This window comes from Glycine soja, chromosome 4 (genome assembly GCF_004193775.1).
Source record: "Glycine soja cultivar W05 chromosome 4, ASM419377v2, whole genome shotgun sequence".
Taxonomy (NCBI): domain Eukaryota; kingdom Viridiplantae; phylum Streptophyta; class Magnoliopsida; order Fabales; family Fabaceae; genus Glycine; species Glycine soja.
In genome coordinates this window covers 51,040,617-51,060,132 of record NC_041005.1, presented here as the reverse complement: position 1 = coordinate 51,060,132, position 19,516 = coordinate 51,040,617, and the positions used below count along the sequence as shown (strand labels likewise).

Below are 19,516 nucleotides of genomic sequence, written 5' to 3'. Positions count from 1 at the left end.
TCTTTTAAATCTTATTACTACTTATTTTAAACTTTTTTCAAAACTATGCAATGGTTTATTTTGTGTGAGAACTATGGTGTATTTATATATGGTGATGTGATGAGCGGTGATTAGGTCCTGTGCCAGCGAAATCAAAGCCATGGATTAGTGGGGACTCAGTGGGACTTGCGTCTTCATTTTGACATCAGTAACTGACTTTTGCTCTTGTCTTGAGTGCCTCCATTGGAGAAAAGTGACCACATTCCATGTGACTAAGCTTTGTGTACTAGACTTTTTGGTGTCAATTTTTTTAAATTGAAACTTCTTTTGAGAATTCTGATTATGGCCCTACTTTTTTTTTTTTTGATACATTTCTTCTCAGGATTTGAAAATGACTAGTCACCTCTCCTGTTTCAACGGACGTAAATTTCTCCAATTTTTTGTTATTGTTTTTGTATTTTATTATTTGCTCTGGGGTCCCACTCAGTGCAACAATTGAACGTTCAAGGTTATGCCTCTCGTTCTAGCTGCCTCAGTGAATGATAGTCAATTGCTAATATCATAACCATCGGGTTGAGCCTAACAAAATACACTAATTCCTCTTAATACGATGAATCAAAGTTCGAATTTCCATGGAAAAGAGATATTAACATTTAATGTTTTTGATTATGTCAAGATTGTCTTTCAAAAAAAGGATAGTTGTGAAAAACAAATAAAAAATATTAGAGTAAATTATAATAATAAATTACATAAAATAAGATTCAAATTGGCAGGCAAGACATGCATGTAAGGGTGCATTTTCATTGGGACACAAGCTGGGCCACGTGTAATCATTTAGGTGTAGGCGGCACTCGCATTTGAAATGGAAAAGGAAGTTGTATTTGGTGCCACAATGACCTTAATTGTAGGTTATGAGTACTAGTCTACTACTAGAAGAGGTAGAGGCTTAATGAGACTCATAATAACATTAATAAATACTTCTCTTCATGTGGTAAAATAATACTGTACTAATGTATGTCGTTTTGAGCAATTACTGCTTGCATAGCATAATAATATTCAGCGTGCTGACCCTTCAATTAATTAGTGGCTTCATAAGTTTCATTGTTTCTTATTCAGTCAACTTATTTTGATGTCCATGTCCTTAATGTTTTTCATTATTATTCTTCCTCTTTGGTTTGTCTCCTCTACGTGCTTAACAGCATTTTGCGTCCGTGTTTGAATTGTGAGGGGTGGAAGGATACACGCAATTGTTAAGAGGACTTTTTTATCCTCATTCATATATTGCTGATCTTTGTTTATTAGTTTCTCTGATACTTGATATTTTCTGGCCATGGCTGCAACATTTGATCTTTGACTTGTGAAAGTGGAATTGGCAAATATTTTAAACTCATTATTATGTTTGTTTTCCTTCATTATGTGCAGAGGCAGGGAAGGACCCTGATGTGTGTATCACACATTATAATTTGTCTTATTTTATATTTATATTAACTATCTTGAGTTGTGTTTGTCAGAGCACTCACTGAATGCTGTTCTGTTTCCAAATTTCAAGTTTGTATTTTTATCATGGTTAACAACTTTGAATTTGTCATCTATCTATATTAAAACTGTTCAGAAATTTGGACACATGTCATCATTTTCTGCCAAATTTTTCATTTCGCATCAAATTGCAATTATTTATTATAAATTGAGTTACTTGTTCATGACCGTGCTTTGCATGGGTCAGTGTTCTAGTAATCTAGTTATTGCTAAATTGGCATGTATCGGAAAGGTTTTATAAATTCAATTAATCTATTATGAACCAGTTGGAGCGTGTTACTGCTTCAAAGGTTCTTTCTGGGTACGTAGTCTCGACCCTGTAAGTGAATATAAGATATGAAAGTGCTCGTTCCTTGGGTATCTGGTTTGTTTCCTCAAGGAATCAAGCTTGGTATACTTTCAGGGATAAGCCTTGACTATTTTAGAATGTGGCAATTATTTTAAATCCAGTGACATAGCTGACAATACCTCAATTGAATGAATATATAATCTATATTGTCTTTGCAAAGCAGGGGTTCATCTAGTTTCACCACGGGAAGCTGTTCATGCTTGTCTGTTACAATTTTTATTCTCTCTTTTTTCAGTACGAACTGTGTGTGAAAGTGGAAAGGGTACAATACCAAGTAATGGATCTATTTTGCTTTAAATCTATTATTATTTTGAACTTGCAGAATCTTGAGCTGCTTTGGATGTTGTGAATAATAGCATCAAGCAATACTTAAACCGTGTAGCTGGAGATGCAGATCAGTGCTAGTTAGGACTGCAAAATGCAGGCTCTATTAGTTTATGAAATTAAATTGTTGCTAGGCTATTTAGTTGTTTACTTATTTACTTATGAAACTTGCATCAACTTCCAGTGTAATGCAAAGTGTTTTGGGAAGGAAGAAAAAAAGTTGATGAAAAACGGTCATCAAATATTTTGAACTACAGTCAAACTAAATGCAACAGGCATACAAAGAGCTGAAACTAGCAACTAAATGGTGCATCAGGATATTGATTAATTTCATTGCCATTAGTTAGCAGAAACAAACAGTCGTTATATAATGGATATATTATCAATGGACACTCCATACTAATGGACACGGTAGCGGGAAAAGAGAAAGTTTAAAGAAATTATGAGGAAAAAAGGTGACTAATAAATGTTAAAAAAGAAGAGCATTCAATTGTAGAAAGAATAATATCAATTAGGAATTTGGGAGTTAAAAGTAAGTTATTATTGAATTTTTTAAATAAAAAGAGTAGAATAGTATTGATAAAGATATTGAGTGGTTTTTGCAGCAGATATTTTTTGAGCATCCTATAATCTGTTGTCATGGTTATTCCTGTCACAAATTATTTATTTTTATTGATGCTATATAATTAGATGAATATTATAACAGTGCTTTATTGTGTAATATTATGTATCAATGTAAATCACACCTTGTGCTATTTATGATATGAAAAAGGAGTTAGAATTGATTACAAGATCAATTAATTAATGATTAATACGAAATAAAATATTCTAATAATAAATATAATATCAAGAATATGTTAAAAATGTATGTTAGCATGGAATCACAAGGGTTGGCCTAGAAATGAAATTTTTAGATAGTATACATGGATTTTAAGTTCTAATTTCAGTATAATCACCATAAACAAAAATGTGTCCATAAAATTTACAATCATGTTGGTGACCGAATAATCACAACACTATTCATATTGGTTTTTGCCTTTTCTTTTAATTAGATTCTTAAAGCTTATGTTGATCAATAATGTTAAACTGAAATGCAATTATATAAGGTTGAAGGTGAATTTGGTTGTGGAAAAATAAATTGAGAAGAAATATTTAAATTAAAATAGTAAGGTGTGTATTCCACATAAAATTTGAAAATTTTCTCTCGTTTGCTAACAATTTGAACACAACCAAATCATCCCTTTATGCATTAAGTTATAACTTATAAGTTAGGTCATTCAGCAAAAACTTATAAGTCAGGTGGATGCAATTTTGGGGTGGAGGGGAGCTCCGACAAGAAATACATTAAGTATTAAAGACAAACCTTAATGCGGATATGCTTATTAAACTAGACGAAATAAGATGAACGCATACTATTTTTTATTTACACTAAATTCTATACTGATAAAATCAAATCAGTAAGGAACCAAACGAAATGAATTGCAGCTGAATTTAGATTAAGAAATTGCATTGAATTCGTTCTGGGATGAAACAATGGAATTGAGATGAAAGGAGTGCTTAACTGCTTTATATACTATAGTTGAGTGCAAAAACAGTAAATTTGTTCCATTTATACTCTTCACTTAATCCGAAGAAGCGTCAATTCTGTACGCAGGAATGTACTATGCTAGTTATCCAATTGGTTGTTACGGGGCCATTTTACTTGAGTGCAATTAATTACCCAAGCTGGATGAATTCTTCAAAATCCACTTCTACATAAAGCAAGCTAAAAACGTACACCAAATCTGATTTTGTCCAAGAACACCTACACTGACTGATCATGGCATAAACCATGCCTAGATACCCGAAGATACAGAATTAATTACACGTTATTCTTTTTCTTTATAGCAGAATAATTTATCCTTCCGATATGCTTTGCTGACTATCCAATATCTAACATTTGTAAGCAAATGCTTCTGGCATGTTGCTAAAAGCTTTCATTGTATTGCTGACCACATCAAGAAGTTGTAAGTATTCATCAGCACCGTCAACTAAGCACTGCAATCCCATAAGGAACAAGTGAGAATTGTACCCGGAATAGGAAAATGCATTTCAGTAAACTTTTGAAGCTCCTAATAGTTAAAATACCAGCAGAAACAAATAATAATGTGGTAAAGCCATGTCTAGGAACAGTAAATAGGGGGCGGGTAAGAGTCACCTTATCAGCTTCACCCAGCTTCTTGGATATTCTTGCTTTTTGCTCATCAGATAAGTCATTGTCTTCAACAATGGACTCAAATAACTAGAAAAAAAAAAAATAAAGAAAGTCTCAAAGTAGTAATATAGTTGAAGTCTTAATGAAACAGGCCCAGTGAAACAGAAACAGGCAAAATCAAGACCTGAGTAAGCATCTGAGAAGCTGGATATCCCTCTGCAATGAAATTGTTGACTTCCTTGTTTGCCAAATCAAAATTACCACTTTTGCAAGCTTTAAGAAGTTCCTCCACAACCTTTGCCGGAACAACCTGATAATTTGAGATTTTAGAATGTCAGGGCAAACAGGAATGGAGAAAAAGAAGAGGTCCTCTATTACAGAATTACCAGAAATGATGTCACAAAAAAACACAACCAACTGAACTGAAGATTAGTTAATGTTGCAAAAAAAAGTGGCACACAGCTTGGGTAGAAGACCCCACATAGGAGGCTACTTGAAGGAATAGATGCAGTGTTGACTTCCAATGATTCACAAAATGGCATATAGACAGCAATTTTGTGAACTTATATATCAAGGCACCACACTATTATCAGAAAAAAACTTTTGATCCGTATAATTAAAAAAGTCAAAGTGAAAATCACTTATGATAAGAATAAGCCAAAACTGCAATTCAAAATCCATGTCCTTCAGCTAATAATTATGTCAATTCTCTAGCACAATGTGAATCATCAGACATGCAAACATCATACAAAATAATGTTATAAAGAACTTAAAATATGTAATTGCTTTCTTCGAAAATATAAACAGAACAAGCCACAGGAAATTAGTGCCGCAACCTACCCCAGACACAGAAATCAGATTCTCTGAAGAAATTGAAGATCCAAATAAGCGAGCTGCAGACTGCAATGTTAATACCAAGTTAGTTCAAAAAATAAATAGGATATACATACAATCCCTTTATTTTTAGTATGACAGTCTTGATTTAAGAAATAAACATTTCCTGGTGATAGTATGATTTGTATTAAATTATAGCACACAAGATAATTCCATTTTATGATTTATGCTAATAAAATTAGTTAAGGTGAGTAAAAATGTAAAATCTAAATGGAAACTGACAGAAAGGCAAGTCCTATAAAAAAAAGAATTTTGAAGGATCGAACAGGTTGCAAATAAGTAGCCATGATCACAACACACTATGTTCTACCAAGTTTCAACAGAAAGCATGATTCTTAAGGCAACAAAATCCTCGGTGTTACACAACTTCCATTTAAACTAGAGGCTCTCCACTCCTATCAGCCTGATGTTTGTGGACTCTCCACTGCATCTTTCCATTGAATTTTATCCTTAAAACATAAACAATGAAAACATACATTCCTATAAACTACAATCAAACAACTTCCATTTATAGTAGAGGCTCTCCTCTCATATCAGCAAGGAACTTGTGACCTCACCACTGCATCATCTTTCAATTGGCTTTAATTGTTGATTCAGCACTAGATATGCATAAAAAATGAAAGCATGAATCCCCAAAATCAAACAGCCAACAGCAAAACAATCCTTCTAAGTAATATTACCAAAAGTAATAGTTTTGCCTGTATCAATTATAATATCCCAAAAGGCAGTAAGTACACTATTAATACACATGGATAGTTACTCATTAGACTAGTAGAGTCCATCAGGATATGTTTGAAGCATAGCCTTCTAAGATATACACCCACAGGTTATTCAAAGTAAACTGGTTCAGTTAAATCACCAGTGAAAATTACAAGAAAATAGAAGTCATATAACTTAAATGTTCAACAATATATTATGCTAATCAGGAAATGTTTCTCACCTGCAAGTATGTGATTGCCCGACGAAGATCTCCATGAGAAATAGAACTCAGGGTTGAAAGAGCCTGTGGAAGCAAAGGCACTTAAAATAATCCATTATGATATCAACAGAACCTCTATAGACAAAGGATTTAAACCATTAAGAATAAAACTACATTGTATAAGCAGCAAGGTTCCCACCTCAGCATCAAGACAGAGTCCCTCTTCTTGGGAGATGTATAATATCCGGCTGCTCATGATTTCTTCTGATAATGGTTTGAACCTGAATTTTGCACACCTTGAAGCAAGTGGTTCTATAATCCTGTGAAAAAATTGACAACCATATAATGTAAAAAGTCAATGTGTCACCTTTCCTTGGAAAGCATCGACAAAAACAAAGGGAAAAAAGACTAAATCGATATAATATTCTTTATCACTTTTCTGCAAACTTTGCATGAACCTTACAAAGTTACAACTACAGTTTTATCATCATACTACATTAACTTTACATGCCAAATTTGAATGTGTGAAGAGGAAAAAGAATTGCAGCTAAGCATCATCTAACACTGCCGCAATGTCAAGGAAGCCAAAAAAGTCAAAGTCTCCATGAATTCAATATTGTGCAAAAATCCAGAAATAACAATCAAATTAGGAAAGGCTAAGAGGCAAACAAGTGTACTGCTATACAGCCAGCTATAAACTATGTAGCATCATCTAACACTGATGCCAATGTCAAGACTGCCAAAAAAGTCAAAGGGCCCCATAAAGTCAATATTGTGCAAAGCTCCAGACACATCCATCAAATTTGGAAATGCTAAGAGGCAACAAGCATACTTCTATACGGCTGACTATACTCAATGGTAGTGAATGTTGGACTTTAAAAGGACAAGTGAAATAGATGGGAGTGGTAGAAATGAGAATGTTAAGATGGATATATGGCCACACAAGAAGAGATAACATATAAAAGGATTGTATGCAAGGAAAGATTGGTGTAGCACCAATTGAAGAAAAAAAAACAGAAAATCAAAGGTGGTTTGGTATATAGCTTCAAAATAGAAATCATCCTATAACTCACTATAGCATTTTTGGAGCCAGCCACTCCATGTGCTATTTGGGATTGAGTAGTATGTTATCATAGTAACTATAATTCTCATTAGCTCCTTAAAGATACAAGTACAACATTAAAAATAGTAAAATACCAAAGTAAAAGCATGGAAGACAAGGTACCTGCTAACATAGTTGCATATAAAAAAGAACCTTGTAACTTTAGAGTAAGTTTCCATTGTACGCCTCAGGGCATTCTGTACAGCAGTTGTAGATGGTGTGAAATCATAAAACTTTATGAGACAAAAAAAGTTTGGAATCAAAAACATAGAAAACATGCCTGAGCATCTTCAGTCATTGAATCTGCCTCGTCTAGAACAATAATCTTAAATGGTGGACAAGGATAACCACTGAAATATCAAAACACCAAAAGAAAGAAGTTATACAAATCTAACAAGTAGAGAAAGGAGGAAGGGGGGGTCTCAAAAGAAAATTAGATTTCACATACCTTTTACGCTGATTAGTACCAACAGCAACAGCAGCAAAATCTTTTATCTTTGTTCGAACAACATTAATCCCTCTATCATCACTTGCATTCAGCTCCAGCACCCTAGACTTATAGAGTTCAGGTCTGCAATACATGATTACAAATTATGAGCAACAGCATGGCAGTACAGATAGGAGATGAATTAAAAGTGCTTGTACACACTTAGAAGTCCATGTGCCATTGTGCCTTTTGGCACACCAGTTTAGGTTAAGGAAGAAAACAGCTAGAAACACACTAGCTCTGCTAATTGTGAAAATATGCAAAAAAGGCATACCCAAAAAGCTGATGGGCAATTGCAAGGGCAGTCGTTGTTTTTCCTGTGCCGGGAGGACCATAGAAGAGCATGTGGGGACACTGTAATACAAGATCAATACGATTCAATGAGGAAGAAGAGGATGAGGAGGAGACGGAGGAGGATGGATTTAGAAAGAGTAATTACACTTCCAGTTTCAAGGGTGTTTGTCAGTACTCGAACAACTTCATCTTGGTGGGCAACATCTTTCACTTGCTTTGGCCGGCTGGGTTACAACAGGAAAATTAGATTTGCAATATATAAGATATAGAAGAAAAAAATGAAAATTGAAAGCAAAAATATGTTACTATTTCTCGACCCATGGCTGAGTGCTCTGCAGGATTGGCGCCATCTATTCTCACACACTACTAAAAAAAGAAATAAAAGTTTAAAACAGCATATATCAAGGCAGTAACGTATCGGCAATGATGCATAAAAATAGCAACATAAATAGCTACTAGGAGGATGCATATCATAATATAAGAAGATCGAGCATGCTAATGCTAGATCCATAACAGTTACTGTTGGAGAAATTTTCACCAATGGATCACCAAATAAACCACATAAATGAATTTCACCACACCTTAACCTAAAACCTTAAGGTTCAGATTTATGGGTCTTATCCTCACTTATATGATATTCAACCTTCTCATTCCTACCCAATGCGGGACTTCACCTCATACTTGAACTTCAGTTACTATCTTCCCTTGGTGAGAACTTAAACCAGACCTAGTTCTAAGGAACCTGTTGCTAAGCCTACCCAATAGTAAACTTGTAAGTTGTTTGTAACCAAAATGGAAGCAGTAGAATATGGATACAGAAGATGGTGCAAATTGAATGTGACTTCTATTGATTCTTAAAATGTCAAGAAAATATCTAAAAATTTTGAGTGTATCTGATGTACTGAGAGTGCAAGCAGCAACGATAAACAGGTGACTAAAAAGTCTAAACTATTTAATGAAAAACAAGGTGCAAAGTGCAGTACGAAAGATACCAAGAAGGAAACAGGGGTAGCTACAAATAAATTCCATGACCTTGCATTGCACATTCTGAAATAGATGTTCAAACAAACATACCAACAGATAGAGGAACAACTGACCAGAAACATATCAGTGAGCACTGCACACCAACCTCAAACAAAAACAATAGGATCCAAAAATTAAGAAGTGGACCCTCGATTCAAGTCTTCTTGCAGCAAAACAAATGATGAAATTGCAGTAAAACCATGAAAGCAAAACACAAATCAGTCAAAAACACTTCAGACTGAAAATAATCTCAGCACAGAACACCAGCAACTTATATGTTGAGGTTCAAAACCCTTCCTTGTTCAAACAGCCCAAAGTATGAAATTTTTTTATACCCAAATGGCCAAATCCAGCCCAAATAAATAGTTATTACTGCATAATGTTATATTGTTTACCAAGCAGGTGTTCATGTTTCCTTTTCCTTCGTGTTTGTAGCTAGCTAACTTCAACTTGAATTCCACAACCGTGAAAGCAAACTTACTGATTAGTGTCAATGGTATCAATATATCACACACCTAAACAAGTATATAAACTTGCCACAACTATTTATCCTTGCAAAACGAAAGCCTTTTACATTTTCAGATAAAATCATTAGTTAGACCCTTCATTAGTGTCGCATGTTAAATTTGTGTAGACAAAATTGTAGGCCATGTGTCAATTCAACAAACAGCTATGAAGACAAGGACGGGGATATTGAATGAAAAGTAAGAAATAAATGCTAATAATAACATTCGAATTGGAAGATTAAGAGAATGAGAGAAGAAAGCAAATACAGGGTGTAGGACTAAAATGGAACTCTTCACTGGAACGACGAGAACAACCGAACGAGCACGCAACGAATGAATAGGAGCGAAGAAGGAATCACTATGGCGAGTCCCGAATGAAGAGTCTGAAATCGAACGGCGGAAGAAATTGGGAATTTAGAATCGTAGTTGGAAGAAGGGGGTTTAGGGTGGGTGAGGAGGGTTTTCAGTTCTTATTTTAGGGTCCGGAATGGTTTCGGCTAAAGAACATGCCAAATTGCCAATACGGCAATACCATTTCCCGCCGAAAGTAATTTTACCAAAATGTCATCATCATTTTTAATTTTTGGCAGAAGTGATTTTCATCTTGGTTATTTTGGTCTATTTCTATTGTCAACTTTTTTTTGTCCATTTCTTTTGTCTTAATAATTTTAGAAAATTTCTTTTTCTAGCATTATCAAACTTTTAAGAGTTATATTAGCCTCTTGATTATTTTTTTTGTCGGCATTAGCCTCTTGATTTAGTATTTGCTAGAATTACTTTTAATAAAATAAATTTGAAACAATTAAATACAATTGAAATATAAGTGAAGATAAAAATATCCAATTCGATCAACTCGGTCGATCCAAAAGCTGGTGAACTAGTTAGTTCGCTACTTTGAAACATAAATAAAACCGATAGATAAAAAAAGTGGATTAAAAATTAGTGTGGGATTACGTGTACATAAAATTTCAGGAAATATTATTATAATTTGCTTTAAAAACTATTTAATACTGTTACAATTCGGTTATGGAAAATATTTTTTATTCTTTTTATTTTCATTTTAAAAAATAAAATAAGTTATTACTGAAATAAGTAAAAGTCGCCTATATATATGGTCTGCCTATTATTTTTATTTAATTTCTATTATGTTTTTGTTTTATACTAATTTAAAATTTTATCTTTTTATGGTTTTATTATATTCATTTATTACTATTAAATATGAAAGATAAATATTTAATTATCATTAATTCAATCACAAATAAATTTATAAACAATGAATCGATACTTTTTCGTTTTTCCGATTCATAGCAGTTCAATTTTAAAACATTACTAATTGTTTATTGTAAAGATTCGATATAACTATAAGTCATGTTCAAGTAAGGAAAAATATTATGTAACGTTTAGAGTGATATGTAGTATATAGGCATCATTTGTACTTTCCTTTCTTTGATTTGCGCTTGTCACAATTGTTAGTTGTGTGAATGGGTTTGGCATAAAATAAGGCTCTTTTGATTTGGCATAACAAGTGCAAAATAGTTAACATTTGTGACTGGATTCTCTATACGTTATAAGGGTGATTTGGTCTCACACAAAAGGTAAACTGTCTTTTATTTTACAACAGAGCTGAACATGTGGTTATGCATGTGATTTAGAACCTATATCCTTTCTTTCTATTTTTTTTTTATAAATCTTTCTTTCTAATTCTTTTCATCTTTTGTTTTGGTATAATTTATGGTTTTAGATTACCAAAAACAATGTATGGTTTTACGAAATTAAAAGGTCGTCAATGGAGAAGATACAGACCTCAACTCTAGTATGTGGATAACACTTGTTGATTAGCTTGTGGAGGTAAACTATGGTGGGTAATGGTATTGTCAAGGTGATATGTTTATTTATGGAATTTTCTTAATCTCCATGACCCAATTTTCCATAAATGCCTATTGCTATACATGATTAGAATTTATCATGTCTTGTACTCTTGTACATCCTAATTAGTGACACTTTCTATTTCATTAGAAAATAGAAAATTTTAATTGACACTATTATAATTTTTTTTGTGCTAGTTTGTTAACTAATTTTAATCCTCTGACGCTATCAAATAGAAAACACAAGCAATTATAGTAGAATCCAAATTATTTGTATTGGGTCCATGAAACTTGTTGTTGCCCTTGTGTCTGTTAACATGAGAGTGAACAAGAGAAGAAATAAATCCTTCATTGAGTTTCTATTTCAAATGTTGCCTTTACATTGTAGGTTGCCGAAGAGAGTACAAGCTTCTACGAGATACACTATTTTTGACAGTTAACTGCATTGATCGCTATCTTTCTGACAATGCCAACCTTTCAATGATTTGGAGGATTGCTTTTGAAAATTAGTTTATTGTCTGAGCATCCCTAAAACAACATAAGTTTAAACTTAGGTGTCCTCTCCAAGTACAAATTAAGATGTGTCTAAATAAATTGAAACTTCTTTCTGGAGGCATGGAGATATTAACATGTGTTTGATTTTCAAACACAAGTTTTTGGTTTGACGATTGAGTGATGTGTCATAACATTTTTTCAAGTGCAAAATCAATTGGTAAAGATTTTCTTCTCCTAAAATGTGTAATTTTTTATATTATAATTTAATAAAAAATAATAATAGATGATATGACTTTTAATTAACTTCTACATAGATTAATAAATTTACTATACATGTTTATTTTTTAATTAGATAATAATATAAAAATTGTTTACACTGTTGTTATATAGCCTATTTGTTCATTTAAAAATGGATAAATTCTTGAAGCACAAATTTGAAATTTGTCCAATTATATGAACATTGTCATTAGTTTTCTGGTTTGTGTGTGGTTAAAACTATACTATAAAGGATTTTCTTCCCTTAAAAAACCAGTTTAAAATTAGGTAACATTCCAAGTTCCAAGTACATACAAATTTGAAATTTACACAATTAAACTGACAATTTTTTCAAGAGGCATCCAACTTGATTTTCTTACACAACCCTCCAAATCATGAACATCAGTACTTGCATTTGAAATTTGTTTAACTAGTCCTATCGTTTCCAAATCATGAACGTCCAATTTGAAATTTGTTGTACTCGCATCGTTACACTACCAAATTCAATAACTATATTTGCTGTGATTTACTAACATTTTTTACGTAGAAAAGATACTACCATTATGTTCAATATTTGCTTCCCCTTAAACAAGGGGGGGGGGGGGGGGGGGGGGGAGTTTTAAATGTCCGAGGCTGTTGAAGCACAAATTTGAAAATGTGCAGAATTGGAAATATTTTCAATTGGCATCCATGGGGATATTAACAATTGGCACGATCATGTTTGGGAATTGGGACTCGTTTGGCTCCGCAAGCAGCAAACGACAGATCCAAGTGACCGTTTGAATTCAAATTCAAACCCAAAGCTTCGAATTCTGGGCATGTCTCCCTGCTGACGTGGCCGCAGCATCCAATCAGATCGCTCATAGCCAGCAGTGGGGCCCACACGTGCGTCCCCCGCTCCTCACCAAGCCCAATCCTACGGCCCAGATGCTCCCCTCCCCCATTTCAAACCTTCCCTTTTCCCCGCCTCATTATTAAACTCAATTTATTACACTCACATTCTCTTCACACTCTCTTTTTTTTTTTCTTTCTTTTTTTCTCTGCTAAAGACGCAAACGAAACTAAAGCACAAAAGACAGTAGTAACGCTCTCTTTCTTGAATAAGCGACAATTCAAAATGTCGACCCAGAATCGTCGCTCGTCGTTTTCCTCCTCAACGACGTCGTCTTTGGCCAAACGCCATGCATCCGCCTCAACGACGTCGTCTTTGGCCGCCGCTCCTACAAACATGGCCAAGAAGCGGCCTCCTCTCTCCAACCTCACCAACACCGTTGCTCACCGCAACTCTTCCTCTTCGGTATTAATTCATTCACCTTTCAATCGATTCCACAAAAATGCATAACAAAGAAAATCACTAACTAATTGTTCTTGCGAATTTTGCATTGCTAGGTTCCATGCGCAGCTAAATTTGCCAAGACCAAGAAAGACGTTGTTCCGGCGTGTTCAGGGAACAAAAGGCCCACATTGGCGAATGTGAAACCCGCTAGCGCAGTTATTTTTCCGAAGGCTAATTCTTTCCCTGTAAAGAATGAAGCTCCACCAACTCCTCCTCCTCCAGTTGCCACCGTTACTGTTCCGGCTCCGGTGGTGGATGTTTCACCTAGTAAATCAGATACAATGTCCGTTTCTACGGATGAGTCAATGTCCTCTTGTGACTCCTTCAAGAGCCCTGACATTGAATATGTGGACAATAGTGATGTTGCAGCCGTTGATTCAATTGAGAGGAAAACATTCAGCCATCTCAACATCTCTGATTCTACAGAAGGTTTCATTTTTTCTTCTTCTCCTTTGCTAGAAAATAATTATTTGGTCATATCTATGAAATTAATGAATGTCTTCTAATGTAGTGATATTGATTGATATGTTTGCAGGGAACATATGTAGTAGAGAGATACTTGTTGAGTTGGAGAAGGGGGACAAATTTGTCAATGTTGATAATAATTACGCGGATCCTCAGCTCTGTGCAACCTTTGCTTGTGATATCTACAAGCACCTTCGTGCATCTGAGGTAAAAGCTATGCTACATTTGAACTATTAAAGTGTTATCTGTTATTGGTGAGTTATAGTTTTTTCATGACCAGAAAACATGCTAAATGTAGCTATTAATATTAGTATTAGTATAATTATTGTTTAAGTAGTCTTTTCGTTTCCAATTTTTGAAATCTTAGGCAAAGAAAAGGCCTTCCACAGACTTCATGGAGAAAATTCAGAAGGAGATAAACTCCAGCATGCGTGCTATATTGATTGACTGGCTTGTCGAGGTAAACAATGTTTGTTGATGGCTAACACATGTTAACTTCAAAAGTATTAACGTTATTATATTGCAAATGGGGACATCTAAGTAATATTTTATTGTTGGGAACATAATGGTTGGTTCGAATAGTTCAGTATCACACCTCATTGTGTATATATGGCTATATGCTAATGTCAATTTCTAATTGCAGGTGGCTGAAGAGTATAGACTAGTACCTGATACATTGTATTTGACAGTAAACTACATTGATCGGTATCTATCAGGGAATGTGATGAACAGACAAAGGTTACAGTTACTTGGTGTTGCCTCCATGATGATTGCCTCGTAAGGAAGCTTACAAATTGATGGGTTTTTTTAACCATTTTTCTTTCTAGCATTGATATGAAGGCATGAATGCAGTAATGATATTTGGTTTTATGTTCTTGTTGGCAGTAAATACGAGGAAATTTGTGCACCTCAGGTGGAGGAATTTTGTTACATAACTGATAACACATACTTCAAAGAAGAGGTTTGGGTTGAATTCTTTTGCGGCTTCAAGTTATATTTCTTTATGTATGTTGAGGTGTACACATTTTAAGCAAAATCATTCTATGCAGGTTTTGCAGATGGAATCTGCTGTCCTGAATTTTCTCAAGTTCGAAATGACAGCCCCAACAGTAAAATGTTTCTTAAGGTAGTAGTTAACAAATAACTATGAGATTGACCGTCTGAAGTTATCTGACGCCGTTCTAATACAAAACTTTTTCTTTGTTGGTATGATTTACAGAAGATTTGTTCGTGCAGCTCAAGGAGTTGATGAGGTATAGTCCTCACCTAAGTTGTTGGGCGTTTATGCACCCGTGTAATAGGAAATGTTCCAACAATGTTGGACCATTTTGTTGTTCTTGTACTGACTGCATTTATATATATTGTGACTGACTGCACATAATTATTATTATTACGGCTTCCATTTCTGAAGTATTGCCCCCCTTTTTTTTCCCGTGGTTTTTCAGGTCCCTTCGCTACAACTAGAGTGCTTGACAAACTATATTGCTGAATTGTCTCTCATGGAGTACAGTATGCTTGGTTATGCTCCATCACTTGTAGCCGCTTCAGCAATTTTCCTGGCCAAATTCATACTTTTCCCTTCAAAGAAACCATGGGTATGCTGCTAATAACAAAGAATTATGTGCACCAACTTGTAGGTATTTAATGTTTTCGGTAAACTTGACATAGTGTTTCTATTTTTTGCAACAGAATTCCACATTACAGCATTACACCTTGTACCAGCCTTCTGATCTGTGTGTCTGCGTAAAGGATCTTCACCGTCTTTGTTGCAACAGCCCTAATTCTAATTTGCCTGCAATTAGGGAGAAATACAGTCAGCACAAGGTAAACACTTGCCTCATTGCCTCATACACAAGACCCTTCTTCCTCCTCCTCCCTTAATTGCTAAGATTTGTTGTTCCCACCAGATCATGTGTTTGAGCAGTTTCTCATATAATTTATTTGTGTTTCAGTACAAATATGTGGCCAAGAAGTACTGCCCTCCTTCAATACCCCCAGAATTTTTTCAGAATTGAGCAGAGATGACAGTCTAATTTTCGGTTGGGATAGGCTTAGATTGACGTAACTTCTTGTCTCCGGAGAAAGATGCTTTCTCTCACACTGTACAATGTAGTTGTCAACCCCTTCCGTCTCAATTAGAATTCTTGCATCTGCTTTCATTGACGTGCATACTCTTATGCCCACAAATTCACAAAAAAATCAACGCTTCAAGAAGCGACTTGTATTATTAGCTAAGCTAGTGCTTCAGTAGCATCATTAATAGCTAAGCTACTACTCTTGCAACAGTTTGGAAGGTATAAAATCTAGGTGCATTACCTAGTATGCATTGAGTCGTTCTTTACTTACAATTAGAGTTTTATTTGGATAACTATCATCACCAACCTTTTTATTATTAACACAAAATATGAGGCAAAATTCGTTGATTGGAAAATAATATTAAAAGTGCCTTGTAATCATCACCAACCTTTTTATTAACAGAAAATATGAGGCAAAATTCCTTGATTGGAAAATACTACTACTCATATTAAAACCCCTCTGTCATCATCACCAACTTTTATTTGACATGGAGTGTTTACGTAAAGTTGGTCCAATTGATAAAGAAAGATAGGCATCGTACAATCAATGAATGTGGGTTCCAAATCAATCACTAATGTGACTTTATTGGTAAGAAATTTGTAATAATCTCGATAAGCATTCCTTGGAAAACTTGGCCTTTGACCCAGTGAGCTTTTAAAACTCAACTTATACAAGCTCTTTCCAATCAAACAGAGAAAATAATAGTATTAAAAGCATTTAACAAGCCTCATCAAATTTTAGTACATAAAGTGAGTGACAAATGGTATTATTAATAATAGTGCAATTGTAAGCATGGTATTCTGGGCTAGTGAATATGTTTGAATTGTTTAATTTAATTAGTAGCAGTGCTTACCTTATAAAGGCCACCTAAGCAAATTCTACTTTTCATATAATAGAAAATATATAACCCATAATTTAAGCCCGCTCAAGCCATGCAGTGCCTTTGAAGCTTTCATGATAATAAGGCCAAGGAACACGCAAGGCTTACAAGAGCAGATATTTATTGGCTTCCTAGATAATACAGCATAAAAAAAAAAATCATGCAAAGTTCCACTGCAGAGCAGAGTGAGGCTTGGACACAGCCACACGTGTGGAATTGGGCATTTTGTTGAGAAAATAACAATCATCAAAAGAGCAATAGGGCCCACCATTTTGCCTCTGAACATTGATCGGGTATATATAGTTATGCGACCAAGCAGGCGTTCCATCCAATCCAACGGTGAATATTTCACCATATGGCAGGGCGTTATCCGGGTTGGAGATTGGCTCAGCCGAAATACCCGCATAGTCCGTAGCAAACGCAATGTTCTTCCCGTCGGGGCTGAAACACGGGTGGTTCGACTTCTTACCCGACCCGTTTTCAATCAGTTTCCTCAACCCGGTTCCGTTGGGGTGGATCAGGTAGAGCTGGTAGTATGCAGTACCCGGTTGGAGGCAAAAACGATCCAGTCACCATCCGGTGACCAGTTGCACATGGTGTCATTCCACGCACCCTCCGTCTTCCTCTCTCCATCAACCGCATCCATTACGTACAAATTCTTTGAACCCGATCGATACGTATACCAAATATTCTCCGTCGGGGGTAACACTGGGCTTGTCTTTCAAGAGAGGGATTTGGATTCTGGCTGGGTGCTCCCCAAGGATGACGTTGTTCTCAAGCACCCAAGCTCGATTGTCAGCGGAATGCTGCATTTGTCGTCCAACGTACTTTTCTTTAGTTACACTCAGGAACTACCAGTTCCACTTGCTACATTCAGGGACTAGTAGTTTACTCTATTTAGAATTCTTGTATATGCTTCGATTAATGTGCATATAGATTATAGATATGCCCACAAATTCAAAGAAAACAAGGCTTCAAGAAGCAACTTGTATTATTAGCATCATTAATGGGTAAATGGAGCCATTGAGCCAATGTCTAAATTTTTGTCCAATTTATCTACTCCGACCTGCAACTGTTTAGAAAGGATAAAATTTAGGTGCGTTATCTTATTTTAAGAGTTGAACTCTAATTACCATTAAAGCTTCTTTTTTTTCCGTATAAAGCTTTCTCCTATTTTGTGTGTATAAAGCTTGCCGTAATCTTAAATATAACGGTGAATATTTCACCATTCGGCTGGTAGTTATGTCTGATACTTTACAGTGATCTTAAATCAAATGTCAACCAAAAAAATCCCAATACACATCATAATTCATTAATATAAACATGAAACAAATAAATTCAATAAAAAACAAGAAAAGAAAGGTAGATTAACACGTGCAGAGTTATATGAAAGCATTAATTTCTTCGGCAACTAAAACTCCAGTTAGGCAAGCTTCTACTTGGTGCAGGGGTAAGTCACTATCAGACACCCAAACAAGAATTACTCATTCCATCTTTAGACAAATATATTTACATATCCCATCATTAACTTTCATGTATTCAACTGTTATCTTTAGACATAAGTTTCTTTTTTTGTTTTGGCCCTTTAAGCCCGTCTTTTAATAGAAAAAAAATCTTGTTGGTAAAATTAATTTTGATTTGTATTGATAAAATTAATTTTTCAAGGAAATTGATTTTATAAGATTGATGATGATTAAAATTGATTTTAAAGTAAAGTTTAGGATTTACTGCAGAAGTTATTCAAAGTTATTTTAATCCTGAATCAATTATGGATCGAAAATTAATTTAAAATTCTTTTTTATCAATAAATCAAATATATTAAAATATATCCAAAATCAATTTTAAACTTTGAATCAATTCTTAAATATCATACCAAATATGCACGAACTTAATAGGTGTTTCATTTCATATACTTCTGGCCATTATGTATCCTTAATTATGGATTTTGTCTTCTCTATTGATTATGAATTTTTTATCATCTAAAACTTCTTATTTGTATCTAAAATTTACAATTGTTGACAGCCATATCTGTATCTGATGATAGTGTAAGCAGCATAAGCTGGGCACCAAGTGGGGAATCCATCATGGATTATCACGAGTAAGCAAACATAAGTGACTCTTTATGGTCCAAATCAAGTAGGTCGACAACTGGTTTTGACATGCTACAGGTTAAGGATCATCTACCTCAGCTGATTTTGATATATACTTCATCTAACACCTGAAAGGAGAAGACAAAGAACCATCAAAATTGAATTCCTATATATTCTTCAACAACAAAAAAAAATTAAACATGCACTCCATATCCAATTGATCACTCTAGCCCTAGCACTTTTCTTTTGTTCCATTTTGAAAATTCAAAATAATTAAGTAATTAAAATTAGTTACTGTGATATAGCATGCCACAGGATAGTTTACAGTTGAAACAAATGGTGCCCCTTATCGATCTGTTTTGAGCTCCATTGAATTTGAGTCCGAGTTCAGATTATCATACAATGACTGCATTGCTTGAGTAGGAAAAAAAAAACGAGAAGTACATG

At 34.6% G+C, this 19,516-nt stretch overlaps 2 protein-coding genes across 4 annotated transcripts; one reads left to right on the top strand and one right to left on the bottom strand.

Annotated features, from left to right (window-relative positions):
- Positions 1 to 3,727: 3,727 nt before the first annotated feature.
- Positions 3,728 to 10,117, bottom strand: LOC114410393 (replication factor C subunit 4-like). Of its 3 annotated transcripts, none has more exons than XM_028374328.1 (13): positions 9,875 to 10,117; positions 8,385 to 8,444; positions 8,224 to 8,302; positions 8,059 to 8,138; positions 7,746 to 7,868; positions 7,578 to 7,647; positions 7,421 to 7,494; positions 6,395 to 6,515; positions 6,217 to 6,279; positions 5,223 to 5,282; positions 4,567 to 4,692; positions 4,386 to 4,469; positions 3,728 to 4,225 (listed from the first exon to the last, which is right to left on the bottom strand). In XM_028374328.1, exons 2-13 carry the CDS (start codon positions 8,426 to 8,428, stop codon positions 4,121 to 4,123), a joined length of 1,029 nt encoding a protein of 342 aa, XP_028230129.1. In that variant the 5' UTR covers positions 8,429 to 8,444; positions 9,875 to 10,117; the 3' UTR covers positions 3,728 to 4,120. The 3 variants fall into 3 exon arrangements, with proteins under 3 accessions (XP_028230129.1, XP_028230130.1, XP_028230131.1); XM_028374329.1 differs by having other exon boundaries at positions 8,385 to 8,441; XM_028374330.1 differs by lacking the exon at positions 9,875 to 10,117 and adding an exon at positions 9,176 to 9,236.
- A 3,110-nt stretch (positions 10,118 to 13,227) lies between these two features.
- Positions 13,228 to 16,353, top strand: LOC114410392 (cyclin-A1-1-like). Its single transcript, XM_028374327.1, has 11 exons — positions 13,228 to 13,519; positions 13,612 to 13,987; positions 14,094 to 14,230; positions 14,391 to 14,483; positions 14,667 to 14,800; positions 14,909 to 14,984; positions 15,073 to 15,149; positions 15,243 to 15,276; positions 15,469 to 15,618; positions 15,713 to 15,847; positions 15,976 to 16,353. The coding sequence occupies exons 1-11, from the start codon at positions 13,340 to 13,342 to the stop codon at positions 16,036 to 16,038; spliced, it is 1,455 nt and encodes a 484-aa protein (XP_028230128.1). The 5' UTR covers positions 13,228 to 13,339; the 3' UTR covers positions 16,039 to 16,353.
- Positions 16,354 to 19,516: the final 3,163 nt, after the last annotated feature.